Below are 13438 nucleotides of genomic sequence, written 5' to 3' on the forward strand. Positions count from 1 at the left end.
CTACATTTACTGAAAACTGATGTTGAAAATGAGCCTCAAAGATTCCATGTGGATTGTCCTCAGCCCATAATTGATTGTTATGGAAATTTCGTATGCAATGTCTTCCAAAAGTAGCGTCTTCAGTAAACAAAATACGATTTAAAAAATTAGAAATTTGAGCGATTTGATGAAGAACCATTGGCAAAAAAATAGATTCCGTTCATACTTATCGAGCGCACCCGCAGTCAGCTGTTTGTTTCTTAAACCTACCATTTTCACGCAAACGTTGGTGAAGACGGGCAAATAGACGAAGAGCTGGCTACGTAGGTCGACGGGTCACTCGGTAAACGTGAAATTTTGTTATATACAGGCTCGGTTGTTACTGACATAGCAAGGGGCAGACCGTCAGAACTCGCCCTGGACGGAATAAGTGAGGGTAGGGGGGTTGAACATGTAATTTTTTTATAAAAATTTTTTGATTAGGTACAAAACTGTTAATTTGCACTAGTATAGGAGACGATATTAGAAAATAGGAAAAAAATTGTCAGAAGTCTACGCGGAAGATAAAGGGTCGTCAGAAGTCGGTAATGTTGCAAAAATGTTCGCAACAAATTTGTCATTAGGTACACTTCTGACATTTTGCATACTTATTTTATAGTTCAAATTGAAATTACCTGCAAGTCGTCAGAAGTCCGGGTGGAAGAATAACGGAGATATTACTAATAATATGAGCGTCGGCACTCCACTCCCACCTTCATAATATCTCGAATTTTAAATTTTTTGTCATCAGGTTCACTTCTGACAATTTGAGAACATAATTTACAATGTTTGAACATACTATTGCTCAACTGTCAGAAGTAATAATTCAAAAAATGAAAAAAAAATTATTAATTTTATTTCATTAGAGATTTTAAATATTTATTGAATATTCATATTATTATATGATATTTGAATATACCGTTAAAATTTTTCATTTCCATTTGCAAATTTTCCACTAAAGCATTGTCGCTGTGTCATCTAGTACGTTGTACATGACCAGGTATACGGTCCCTTTTGAACATCTGCTCTATTGCTCTCTGTCTCTCTTTATTTTTCTCTGTCTATCATACATAGCTTTATGTATCATAGGGCATTATTTTCGTTGGAAGGGAGAGTGACGCAAAATTCATCTATATCTGAATGTTCATACGATGATTGTAGATTTGAAGCACCAATTAAACAAAACAAATTTTTCAACTTTGCAAGCTCCAACAACAAACGTAAAGTAACCGTCAATAATAAAGTACGCGAGGTTCGAATGCAACGCGATCTCTTTGGCTGCATATTGGGTATTTCAGTGAAGGAGGCAGCAGATATTGAAAAAATGCTCTCGTATCCGATGACTCCAATACCCACATCATTGTGTCATTTAGATGGCACTATTTATAAAATCGAAAAATCGGTCTTACTTAAAATTCTGCGCAATGACAGCTCGTTACCTCCCGTAATCGATGTCATAATTGTTGATGGCTTCTTTTTAATTTATACTATTAAAGATGTACCAAAGTCTTTCGGGAATATATCAAACAAAAATTTACAAATTCTTTGCAATTATCATGCTTCAAATATCCACATAATTTTTATCGTCATTGTTCGTTATTGTCGGCCTTCAATCAAAGATTATGACCGTTCATTACGAGGAGGTTTCGAAGCTGAGTACGAATACGTTATTTCTGGTCCGGAACAAACGCGTCCAATTGACTTTACGAAAGAGCTTCGAAATGACAAGTTTAAAGAAACTTTCGTCGAATTTTTAATTGTACACTGGGAAAGCCAAGAAGTTGCTCCCTTTATAAAAAATAAAACTGTTGTCCTCAATTATATAGAATATTATACATATCAAGAAAACACAGATGGTAATGTCATTTGTACCAGAAATACCGAATTTTGTTGCTCACCACATGAAGAAGCTGACACTAAAATTATCTATCATGCGTTGAAACTAGATTTAAATTCAAATATAGTCATTAAATGTTTCGACACAGATATTCTCGTAATTTTATTAGGTAACTTTTATAAAATTAAATCTAAAGTATGATTCTACAGAAAAGGTAAACAACGTCCTTATAAAACGCTCTCGAAATCAATAGACTATCAAAATGCATTCGCCAATTTAGGAAATACAGGCGTGAATAAAGAGAACACTTTTTCCGTTATTGAATCGTTTGTCTGTAACATGTACGGTATTAAATCATGCGAGAAAGTTAATCAACTCAGATATAAATTATATAAATGAGCCCCTTCAAAAAAAAAACAATTGAAAAGTTTCGATGCTTCTTGCTTGTCACCTTGCTATGTTGAATTACGTCAACATATGGAGAGGGCACATTTTATCTCCAACGTATGGACAAACGCGACTTTGTTTGATCCATAAGAATTGGAAGCCGAAAATTGCGGGTGGACTTTGGAAGTATCCAATTATGAGTTCAATTGGTTTGAAGGACCACAATTGCCACCATCAGTCAAAGATATTCTCACTGACAGTGAACAGTCGGAAGGTAATTGGGAATTTACTTTTGTCAATTTATAAATTCAACTAAATTACTGATTTGTACTAATATTCGCGATTCATTAGTATAAGTATGCGGTTAGTGTTAGATATATATGTTGTAATAGTCGTATAAATAAAACAATTGTTATGTTATTGTTATTGTAAAAAACGGTATACTCAAATATCATATAATAATATGAATATTCAATAAACATTTAAAATCTCTAATGAAATAAAATTAATATTTTTTTTCATTTTTTGAATTATCAATTTGTTAATAATTAGCAATGTCTTCCGAATTTACTAGCAAATAGTATGTGCAGTAGCAATGATCAATAGTATGTTCAGACATTATAAATTATGTTCTCAAATTGTCAAAAGTGAACCTGATGACAAAAAAATTAAAATACGAGATATTATGAAGGTGGGAGTGGAGCGCCGACGCTCATATTAATAATAATACTTCCGTTATTCTTACACCTGGACTTCTGAAGACTTGCAGGTAATTTCAATTTGAATTATAAAATAAGTATGCAAAATGTCAGGAGTGTACATAGTGACAAAATTGTTGGGAAAATTTTTGCAACATTACCGACTTCTGATGACCCTTTATCTTCCGCGTAGACTTCTGACAATTTTTTTCCTATTTTCTAATATCGTCTCCTATACTAGTGCAAGTTGTCAGCTTTCTACCTAATCAAAAAATTTTCATAAAAAAATTACCTCATGTCCATGTTCAACCTCCTACCCTCACTTATTCCGTCCAGGGCGAGTTCTGACGGTCTGCCCCTTGCTATGCCAGTAACAACCGATGCCTGTATATAACAAAATTTCACGTTTACCAAGTGACCCGTCGACCTACGTAGCCAGCTCTTAGACTAAAATAAGATTGTGTGATGTGGTACTCTACGTCCTGAATATAACAATAGTGAAGGAACGCTAATTTGACAATTCGTATTGTGCAGATGAATGTTGACATTTTGTATTTAATATTAGATAAATGTTGATAGTAGCCTACTAGATAATGTATTAAAGAAATGAAAAATACGCGTCAAGATTTTTTTCCTAAAAACCGCGCTACATACGAAAAAAAGATAGGAGAGGTTTTTTGTCACAAATTGAACTAGGAATTTAAAAATTATTTTTAATTTAAAATATCTCAGTAGCGTACCATTTTTTTCTTTAAAAAAATTGAGATCATTACCCGTATGCGCGCCAACGGTGAACATAAAATTCTTAATTGCATGGCAAAAAATGCGCGATAACTACCCTTAAAACCCTCCAAATTTCATTTGCATATCTCGACCGGTTTCAAAGCAATAAATATATCGTTCATTTTTACGAAAAACTTTAACACCCCGTATCTCGGAAAACGAAGCATTTGCGAGCATACCTTTATATAGCAAACTGTCATTATTTTTCCATGCCGAATCACCCCCTGAAGTTTGTCGCACTTATTTACTAACACCCTGTATACCGTATAATAAGCGTTTTCCGGTTTCCCGCAATTTTCACTCGCGACAAATTATATTTTTCTATCATTTGTTTAGTTGTATAAAACGCAATACCGTTGATTGAGAATATGGGCCCAAATATTCAATCAACGGCAATACGCTGCAGCAAAAAAAATCGAGTAGGAGGGGACGGATAATCATCAAGAAGCCAACAGGCAGTGAAAGCTGCCTTAAAAGAACTGCTTGCAAAATAGGCAGTTGAAGCTAGGCAGTTTTATGCTTCTGAATTTCAATTACTTGAAAGAAGCCAATTTTCTAGCCAAATTTTTTAGGCAGTTTCCACTACCCGGAAGAATTAAAATCATTGTTTTGAGGCTGTTCAACATGAGTTTCTTTGCTCAGACAGTTAAGTCAAATTTGCCTCTGAAACAACTGCCTGGAAGAAAACATGTAGGTACTTTCTAAGAAATTGAAGCTAAAGTTGGAAGTTTGGGACCTTAATTGGCTAAAAGTAGCCAGTACATTTTTTTGCAGACAGTTTTCATTATCTGGAAAAATTGAAATAATTGTTTTCAAACTGTTTAACATGAGTTTCTTTACTCAAGCAGTTAAAGCTACCTATGTTTCTGAAACTCAACGGTCTAGAAGAAACAGTCATTTATCCAGATAGTTGAATTGCAAGTTAAAATTGGATCTTTTGGACTCTAATTTTATCATTTTTTCCAGGCAGTTTTCACTACCCGGAAGAATTAAAATTGTTGTTTTTACGCTGTTCAACATGCCTTTCTTTTCTTAGGCAGTTAAAGCCAACTGGTTTCTGAAACTTAATTACCTGGAAGACAACAGTAATTCTTCTAGTCAGTTAAAGCTAAAGTAGATGTTTTTGAATTCCAGTTGCCTGAAAGAAGCAAATATTTTTTTACACAGTATTTACTACTCGAAAAAACTGAAATTACTGTTTTCAGGCATCAGTTATCAGTTTCTTTTCTCAGGCAGTTAAACAAACTGTTGTTCTGAAAATCAACTGCCTGGAAGAACACAGTTATTTTTTGCAGTTGAAGCTGAAGTCAAGGTTTTCTTCTAAACTCCAATCCAATCCCTCTTCAGTTTTTTCATAACTGTGTTAATTTTGTCATTTCCATGTGGCTCACTAAATGTTAAACAATTTTATTGAAAAATTTGGTAGGCTCGTTAAGGAAGGAGGGGGAATCTGGGGCAATTTCAGTTGCCAATTCTTAGCTACCTTTGATTTTTTTTAAATTCCTCTCCCCTCCCATCTCCTGATAAGGGAGAGTTGGGGAATGGTGCGCAGTTAAGCAAAAATTAGCCTATAACATATAAATTAGTTTTAAAAATGGTATGAGATGTATTACTTATTAATGTATATACAGTATCGGACAAAATTAGAGAGACTCGACTACTTACTTCTTTTATGTAAGATAAAAATGATTAAATTCCTCTTTTTGTGCTGAAGGATGTTATGTTTTGAAGTAGTTTAAAAAGGCACTAAAATAAATTAAAAAGAAAAAACATTTCTCAAGATTTATTAGGAAAAATAAAAAAATGCAAAAAATTCTGTGCGACAAAATTAGAGAGACTTATCCTTAAAGTACATTTGTACCCTATACTAATGAAACTTACCTAATACTTTGTCCAGTACCCTTTATTCTGGATAACTTTTTCACATCTATTCGGCATCGATCCAATGAGATTCGAAATTACAGCCGGATTCATTGATTTCCAGGCATTCTCGATTTCTTCAAATAATTGAGCACGATTCCCGATGTTTTTAGTGCGAATCTTTTTCTCTATAATCTCCCAAAGATTTTCAATTGGGTTCAAGTCCGGCGATTGCGGTGGCCATTTTAAAACTTGAATTTTGTTAGCCAAAAACCATTCCTTCACAAGTTTGGCCGTATGTTTGGGGTCGTTATCGTGTTGGAACGTGAATCTTAGCGGCATTTCCCATTCGGCGTAAGGCAACATTACATCTTCCAGTATAGTCCGATACATAAATCTATCCATAGTGCCCTCAATTTTGTGGATAGGACCCATTCCATAACCCGAAAAACAACCCCAAACCATTAAATTGCCACCTCCGTGCTTCACAGTATCAGAAACATATTTTGGATCAAGCCTTTTGTTTGCTGGGCGATGTACGAACTGCGCTCCATCACTTCCAAAAATATTATATTTAGACTCGTCACTAAACAAAACCTTATTCCAGTCCTTAGCTGTCCAGTAACGGTGACGTGTTGCAAATAACATTCTAGCAGCTACATTTTTTTTTGATAGATGGGGTTTTTTTGCTGGTCTCCTTCCAGAAAGCCCCGCCTCCACTAATCGCCGCTGCACAGTCCTGGATGAAACCCCAGGCGCCTCCAATTCAGCCAAAATCTGTGTTGAACATAGACGCGGATTATTCTGACTTAGTCGTTTAATTCTCCTGTCCAGCAGTACTGAGGTTTTTCTCTTGCGGCCACCTCTTTTAAGGTTTGTCACTCTTCCACGGAGCTGATAATTTTTTATTGTTCTGGAAACCATTTGTTTACTGACGTTGAATTGCTCTTTTATTAATTTTTGTGAGCGACCTGAGTTATAGGCTTCTATAATTTTTTCTTTTAGGTCTATGGAATAATGTTTACCACGAGGCATTGCTAATGATATTCTCAAACTAATAAACAGAAATTAAACTAATCGCGACTTCAGCGAAACTAAATACAAAATGAGTCTCTTTAATTCTGTCGCATCAGTAATTTTTTATCAGTGTTAAAAACATTCTTTAAATAAATGTAAACATGAGCTACAAAAATGAATTGTTGATAATAGAATTCTTGTCAACTCCGGTATACACTGCTTAACAAATATTAATATTATTTCAAGTACAAAAAATTGGAGTTGGCAAATAAAGAAGTCTGTCTAATTTCGTCCGATACTGTATATGTAAAATGTTATTTAAAAAAATCTACTACGCAAGTATAAAATTAAACAAAAATAAAAAAACCATTTGCGCATAATTACCCGTCCCGAGGGGCAATGATGCGTAAGGGTTAGGTAATCGTGCGCAGGAAATATCTATTTTAAAAAATTATTTATTTTTAAATATTAACATTTAAAGTAGTTAATTTTTTAGTAGTAATATTTAAACAGCAGTATAAAGCCTTAATTTAAACAGTAGTCGCAGATCTAATTTTCTGGAGTATCAGCAGACGTGCAGGTTCGTGGTTCCAAGAAGCACACATAACACAGCGGTACCATAGTTCTCGATTTTTGCCAACTTCTCCACAAATACAACATATCTCGTTGGGTTTTGAGGGAGTTTTTGGAGAAGCCGGCATGAAGTTAAATTTATCAACATTGTCTAACTCATTATCGTCGCATATCTCAGACAATTCATTTTCCAATGAATCATCGGATGTCTCAGGTGTGGCCTCTCTCTTTCTTTTTTGTTTTCCTTTAAGTGTTTTTGTATCTTGTGTTTCTTTTTCAAAAGATTTTCTTATAGTTTTTTTTTGGATTGATTTTCCTTTTTCCTTTTTCTTTAAGTTTTCTTCTCTTACTCTCTTCTTTTCGTCAGCGATTTCTAGTTCTTCCCTAACCGGAGTGCTTGTAAGAATTTTTGAACATTGCCTTTTTTAGCATTTTTTTTAACTCCTTTAATAACTTTTTTTGTTGTATAGAAGCCATAGAAAGGAAAGAGTTCTCTTTCGATGTACCTGGCTGAGGATTGTTATAATCAATTAAAGATGTTTGTCTAGCCTCTGGCAAATAATCCTTTTCTACTGGTTCAGAACTATTTGGCAATGAAATAATAGCTTCTAGTCTGGATAAGGGTGGGTGATTTTCGTCGCTGCTAACAACAGCGCAATTTGTGTTTTGCCTAGAAGGGGTAAAATCATCCTCACTAAATCTGTCTGGATTTAGTGGATAAATTTCTGAAGTGCGGAGTCCTGAGACAGCTTTCTCCATGGTGGCGACTTTCATGAATGCTCTGTTTAATAATTCAGATACGTCATATTCTGTTATTTTTTGATGTCCAGAAGTAGATAAATGAAGATCGTATTCTCTATAGAGAGCATTTTTAAGTGGACTAAAAAAAGTTAGATCCAATGGCTGAAGACGATCTGAGGTTTGGGGAAGAAGAGAAACCATATTAATATTATTTCCTTTACAAAAATTATAAGCCGAAATCGAAATATGGCTTGAATGGTTGTCAAAAACCAATAGGACAGGCTCTGCATATTTTGCAAAATGAGACAACCACTCAACAAATAGCTTAGAGTTAATCCAACCGTTCTTTGAATTCCCTGCAGCGCTCATACAAAAAACTCCAGTCTTCCCCTTTCAGCTTCCAGCCTTCCCCTTTCAGCAGATATAGCAGAGCCCACTTTTTTTACTCCTCTGGCACCATAAACTATCGGACATTTAGCTTGAACCGTTGTAATGCCTGTTTCGTCCATGTTTGGTTTTGCTTGGTTGAAATTTAAACTTTTGCATAAGAATCTTAAGATTAGAATAAAATAGTTCTACAGATTCTTTATTAAAAGATGAAATCCGATTTAAACTCGTGCCCTCAGGCTGTCGCAGTTTTATCTCGGGAAATCTTTATAGAAATCCATAAAGCCATGCTTTGCCAGCTAGTCCCTTTTCTCGATTAAAGTTGTGAATAATATTATTTTGTTCTGCATACCTAAATGCAAGCCTTCTTAGACCATCAGGTGTCAACCCAAAAAACAATTTTGAAAGGAGCCGAACATAATCTTTTAATTCACACTCTATTTCTTTAGAGAATACAGTTTTACGGCCCAATCGAGGTAGTTTAAGATCATCTTCCAACAACTTTTTTCTAAGGGTAGATTCTGGTATTTTAAAGGATCTTCCTACTTCCCTAATTTTTCTTCCATCGGTCCCTATAGCATCTAGGGCTTTTTGCAGGGTTTCCGTCGTATAAGAAAGGATATCAGTCTTTGGTGTGTAATTTCTAGGCATCTGAAAACATTAAATAGTACTATTACTTCTTAGCATTTAATTACGTAAAGGGGAATCGTGCACTTCTGCGCACAATTACCCCTTTGTTATTGTCTTTTATAAAAACATGATGTGACCAAAAACATATAAACAATGTATGATTTAAAGGTACCTAAATATTCACAACACTCTAGATTTTACAAATATAAGTAATGTAAAACGATTGGACAAAAATTATGGACTTACCGTTTTATTTTCTGACCCCGAAAACTTATAAAAAACAAAGAAAAATTCAATCGGTTAACCTCTCGGCGATCGTAAACACACTAATAGCGCCAACGGTCGCGCACACATTTTAGGCTCTTTGTTGCAGAGAGCAGCACTGGTTTAGCGTTTCGGATAGCCCGCGAAATACAAAATATCATAGTGCGCACGATTACCCACCGCGCACCATTACCCAACTCTCTCTTACTCTTACTAATTATGGGGAAAATCTGAAAATGTGTATACAGAGAAAGTTCAGTTTTAGCTAAATTGCTAAATACCATTTTGATAAAACCTAAAAAAAACATCCAACTTATGTTGGCCCTTTTTACAATATTTTCCATACCCGTAAAAAGTACATTTCTAGCATCAAATAATAGTTCACTAGTATTCCAAATAACAAATTCCAAACCATTCAAACTTTTTATGCTAATTATATTAATATATGCTCAAGAAATGACAGTTTTTCTTCAAACCAGACTACAGACCTTATTACTAATTGTACACTGACTCTTAAATTTATTTGTTACCCTGAAAAAACGTATGCAACAACAATGTTTAGAAAAAGATTATTGGACACAGACCAATCCCATAATGCATTCAGACCTCCCTATATGTTATCTTCACATTCAATGTTCCTATAAATATTTAAGGTCATCAGCAAACGTACAAAAAGAAGAATAGTTGATTGTGTACATCAAATCATTAACAAACAAATTAAATAAGATGGGGGCAAAGTAGGACACCCAAATTATTCTTCCACTAAGAAAACTATTAAGCCGGTCAAGTAGTGAAGGGTGAAAGCCAAGATCTACTATCTTAGCGAGAGGTATTTGAAAATTTATCCTGTTAAAGGCCTTTGAAAAATCAGTGTAGATAGACTCCATCTGAATTTTTCTCTCCAATGCCTCCAGCAAGTCCAGATTGTCTAATGCTGCTCTTCTCCTATGTAAGCCAAAGTAATTTTTTTGGATTTTCGTTTATCAATCCCTTACACTTACATCTGACATCATAACAGTTTTGCAATAGCATATTGGTTATTTATTCCCTGATAATTACTTATATCATTACTACTTCCAGTATATTCCATATATAAATTGAAGTAATAAAGCTGTGTCTGAAAATGTGGATGTTTTCATCCACAAATTAAATAACATTATTATAGGTTTGGTAGTTGTGAAAATACAATTTTTAAGAAAGAAATTTGGAATTGAATTAGGCCCTGGCAAAAACTTTGAAGAAAGTTCTACTATTTGACTAAATAAAAAGATTTTTTACTATAAGAATATCGAACTTGGGAGTCCAGCCCAGGGACTATTGCACAAAATCCTTCTGCAGCTATGGTAGCATCTGCCTCACCAAGACAAGCTACATACTCATTAACATCTGCATGATTGAAATCTCCGAAGTCATAATAAAAGCTATCATACTAAGAACACTTACGAGCCACATCTCCATATCTTTAAGACAGTAGTCCATCTGGGATTAGAGAAGTTTTAAGTCGCCAAAAATTATATAATACTTTTAATGGCTTAATATGGCTTTGCAAAGAGAACAGCAGAGCAATGTTGTTCGTTTTTATCACCAATAGAAGTTCGTGTTGTGTATACAGATCTAATAATGATTGACTCATTATCAGTTTTTATCTCTAAAAATAGTGTTCAATTAAATTGGTAGACAGGTTAACTTTGATAGTAGGAGAAACAATAAGAACACGTTCGCCTCTGATCTTACTACTAGTAAAATTATTATGGTCATGTCTATGGATATTATAGCCACGTAACATTCAATGTCTAAAAAGCTAAAAATCGTTCAGCCATGTTTCGACTAGTAATATTATTAGTTGTGCCCTTTCGTCTACTATTCGTATGACAAACTTCCATGACATACGATCGGCTAATCTTATCTAGACATCGTCTATTTTTGTACCAAATTTTAAAATCGTCTCAAGGATTCGTTTATTTACTTTCAGTTCCTTTAAAACATAAAAAATGCCTAAAATAAAATTAAAATTTACTGAAGGATATTAAAAATTATTCTCAATTACGGTAATAGATATAAAAATGCCGTTAGAGGATGAGAATAAAGGGAAACCTGACTTCTTGAAGCCTAAAAATTAGGATAAATTCAGCTTAATTTACGAAAGACATAAAAATAAGGGCCTGGGAAATACAAAAATATAATTATAATTCTTGATTAAGTTAAAATGACTTGAAACACTTAAAATGTAGATAAAAATATAAAAACGAATTCAAAATACCTCGAAGATATAGAAACGTAATATTTTGTATATTCCTTTTTTATTTTAAATCCACCTTTTACGGTAGTGCCAAGAAAGATGTAGAGAGAGCCAAACCTACATACTAATAGTGTAATTATCTTAACAGCCTCTAATAGACTCGAAAGTGCGACAAGGATGGAGCGTGCAGCAGGCATTCCTCGCGTCATCTCGTGATATAATTGGGTAATGTTCCAGAACAGTGGTCTACCTAATATAATCAGGAACCCTTGCCGATTTGCGAGGCCAGTTCAAGTCTAAATATTGGCGCGACTTTTAAATCCAAATAGTTGAAAGTAAATACAGTGCCAAAAAGTGTTTCTAGTAGTCTTAAGTCATTGTGGAATAATTTATTTGACTTTTTTTGTATATCAAGTGTTAATATTTATTATATAGCTATAATTTTTAGAGTGCAAAGCTGGGCAAACAAAATAAGCGGAGAACTTTGGCATTTCGGCGAAATGGTTACTCGCAAGGATGAAGTTAAAAATGTAAGTATACAGTATTCATATTTCTCATATTTATTAGTTGAATACCCAGTTAAGGTCTGCTTTTTAAGGGCAAAAATACATTTTTTTTGGATTGTACTTGTAATAATAAATAATTATTGAGTATATCGAAAAGAAATACGGTCTGCAAAATTTCTTGGTCACTCCACACCCTTAATATTGTACTCCTAAAAAAAAAGTTTAAACACATCAGGGACAGTTGAAACACCATTAAGCATAAACAAAATATTTATTTTAATACTGCAATAACATTCAATTTAGAAATACGAATAAAAAAAACATTGATACATATATAATTTTTACACTTAAATAAAACCAAATTTTTTATTCAAAAGTTTTAAACAACATAATAATTATCCTAATGCTAAAATTAAGATAAATTAGCAAAATAGAATATTTATTCTGACATGCAGTTATGACAGATATACAAATCTTCCTGACGAGTGCATTCTACATGTGACCATTGGTGGCAATCAATGCATTGCACCTATTTTTCCCCTGAACGGCTATTTCTATACGATTCCAAACATACTAGACAAAAACAGTCTTCATTGTCACTGCTGCTATTGTCCTGACTATTCTGTTGCCGAGTTTTTTTTGGAAACTGGTGTTTTTGATGTATTTTTTGGATCACCATTTTTTTTTTCACTTTCTTCTTTTTTTTGCTTCATATTCTTGTTGAATAGAACCTTTTTCTGCTGTGTTCGTATAAATGGTGGATTTTCTCCTTTTGCATTTCCCTGTAGTTTTCCGAGAGAGCTTTTGGTAACGGCCTTATTAGCTCAGGTGAAAACACATCCAAAGAGAGGTTAGAGGCTGACAGGACACTTGTAGATGCAACTGGAGGCGGGGTGCTTGGTGGCTCTAACGAAACAGTTCCGCTCGTTGACGCTCTTGGAGAGTTAGAATTTACTAATTTTGGAAAAGAATCAGTGCTGCTTAAATCTTTATTCTCTCTTGAACCTACTGCCTGGACTTGTTGGGGGATATTTAACTGCAAATTTTCGGGAGCAGGTCTGTCAGTTACATATGATGGAGCAAAATCTAAACCCGTAAAAATATCTCGATTAAACGGCCATATACCAGTGCACTGGAATCCAGCAACAATATTAGATTGTGTTAAAACCATAGAGAGACTTTGTTTAACGATCCCAAGGATGTCATAAATTGTCATCGTTTTGCCTGGGTTGTTTCTCATCCAAGAATCGCAAGTTGAATTTAGTTTATGTGAACAGTGTGGGGGAAATGAGAGGACAACAATGCCGTCTTCTTTGCAAAAGTCCAAGCATGGTATGCTTACATGAGATTGATGGTTATTAAAAGCAAAACTTTATTTTCAATTGAACTGCTGGTATGTTTTTGAAAGTGTCTTAAGTATAGAAAGAATTCATCTTCTTGCATCCATCCACTAGCAATTCCTGCTCCAATGCACCCAGGTGGACCGTCACGAACGAAA

General features: G+C 34.3%; 1 protein-coding gene across 3 annotated transcripts in view; it reads left to right on the forward strand.

Annotated features, from left to right (window-relative positions):
* Positions 1-13438, forward strand: part of LOC126738338 (voltage-dependent calcium channel subunit alpha-2/delta-3) — a 97529-nt gene that overhangs the window by 2270 nt on the left and 81821 nt on the right. For all 3 annotated transcript variants that reach the window (XM_050443611.1, XM_050443612.1, XM_050443613.1), the window contains exon 2: positions 11883-11964. In XM_050443611.1, the coding sequence (XP_050299568.1) occupies positions 11883-11964 (82 nt within the window). The remainder of the gene's footprint in view (positions 1-11882; positions 11965-13438) is intronic.

The sequence above is a fragment of the Anthonomus grandis genome, chromosome 7, assembly GCF_022605725.1.
Source record: "Anthonomus grandis grandis chromosome 7, icAntGran1.3, whole genome shotgun sequence".
In the NCBI taxonomy this organism is placed as follows: Eukaryota; Metazoa; Arthropoda; class Insecta; order Coleoptera; family Curculionidae; genus Anthonomus; species Anthonomus grandis.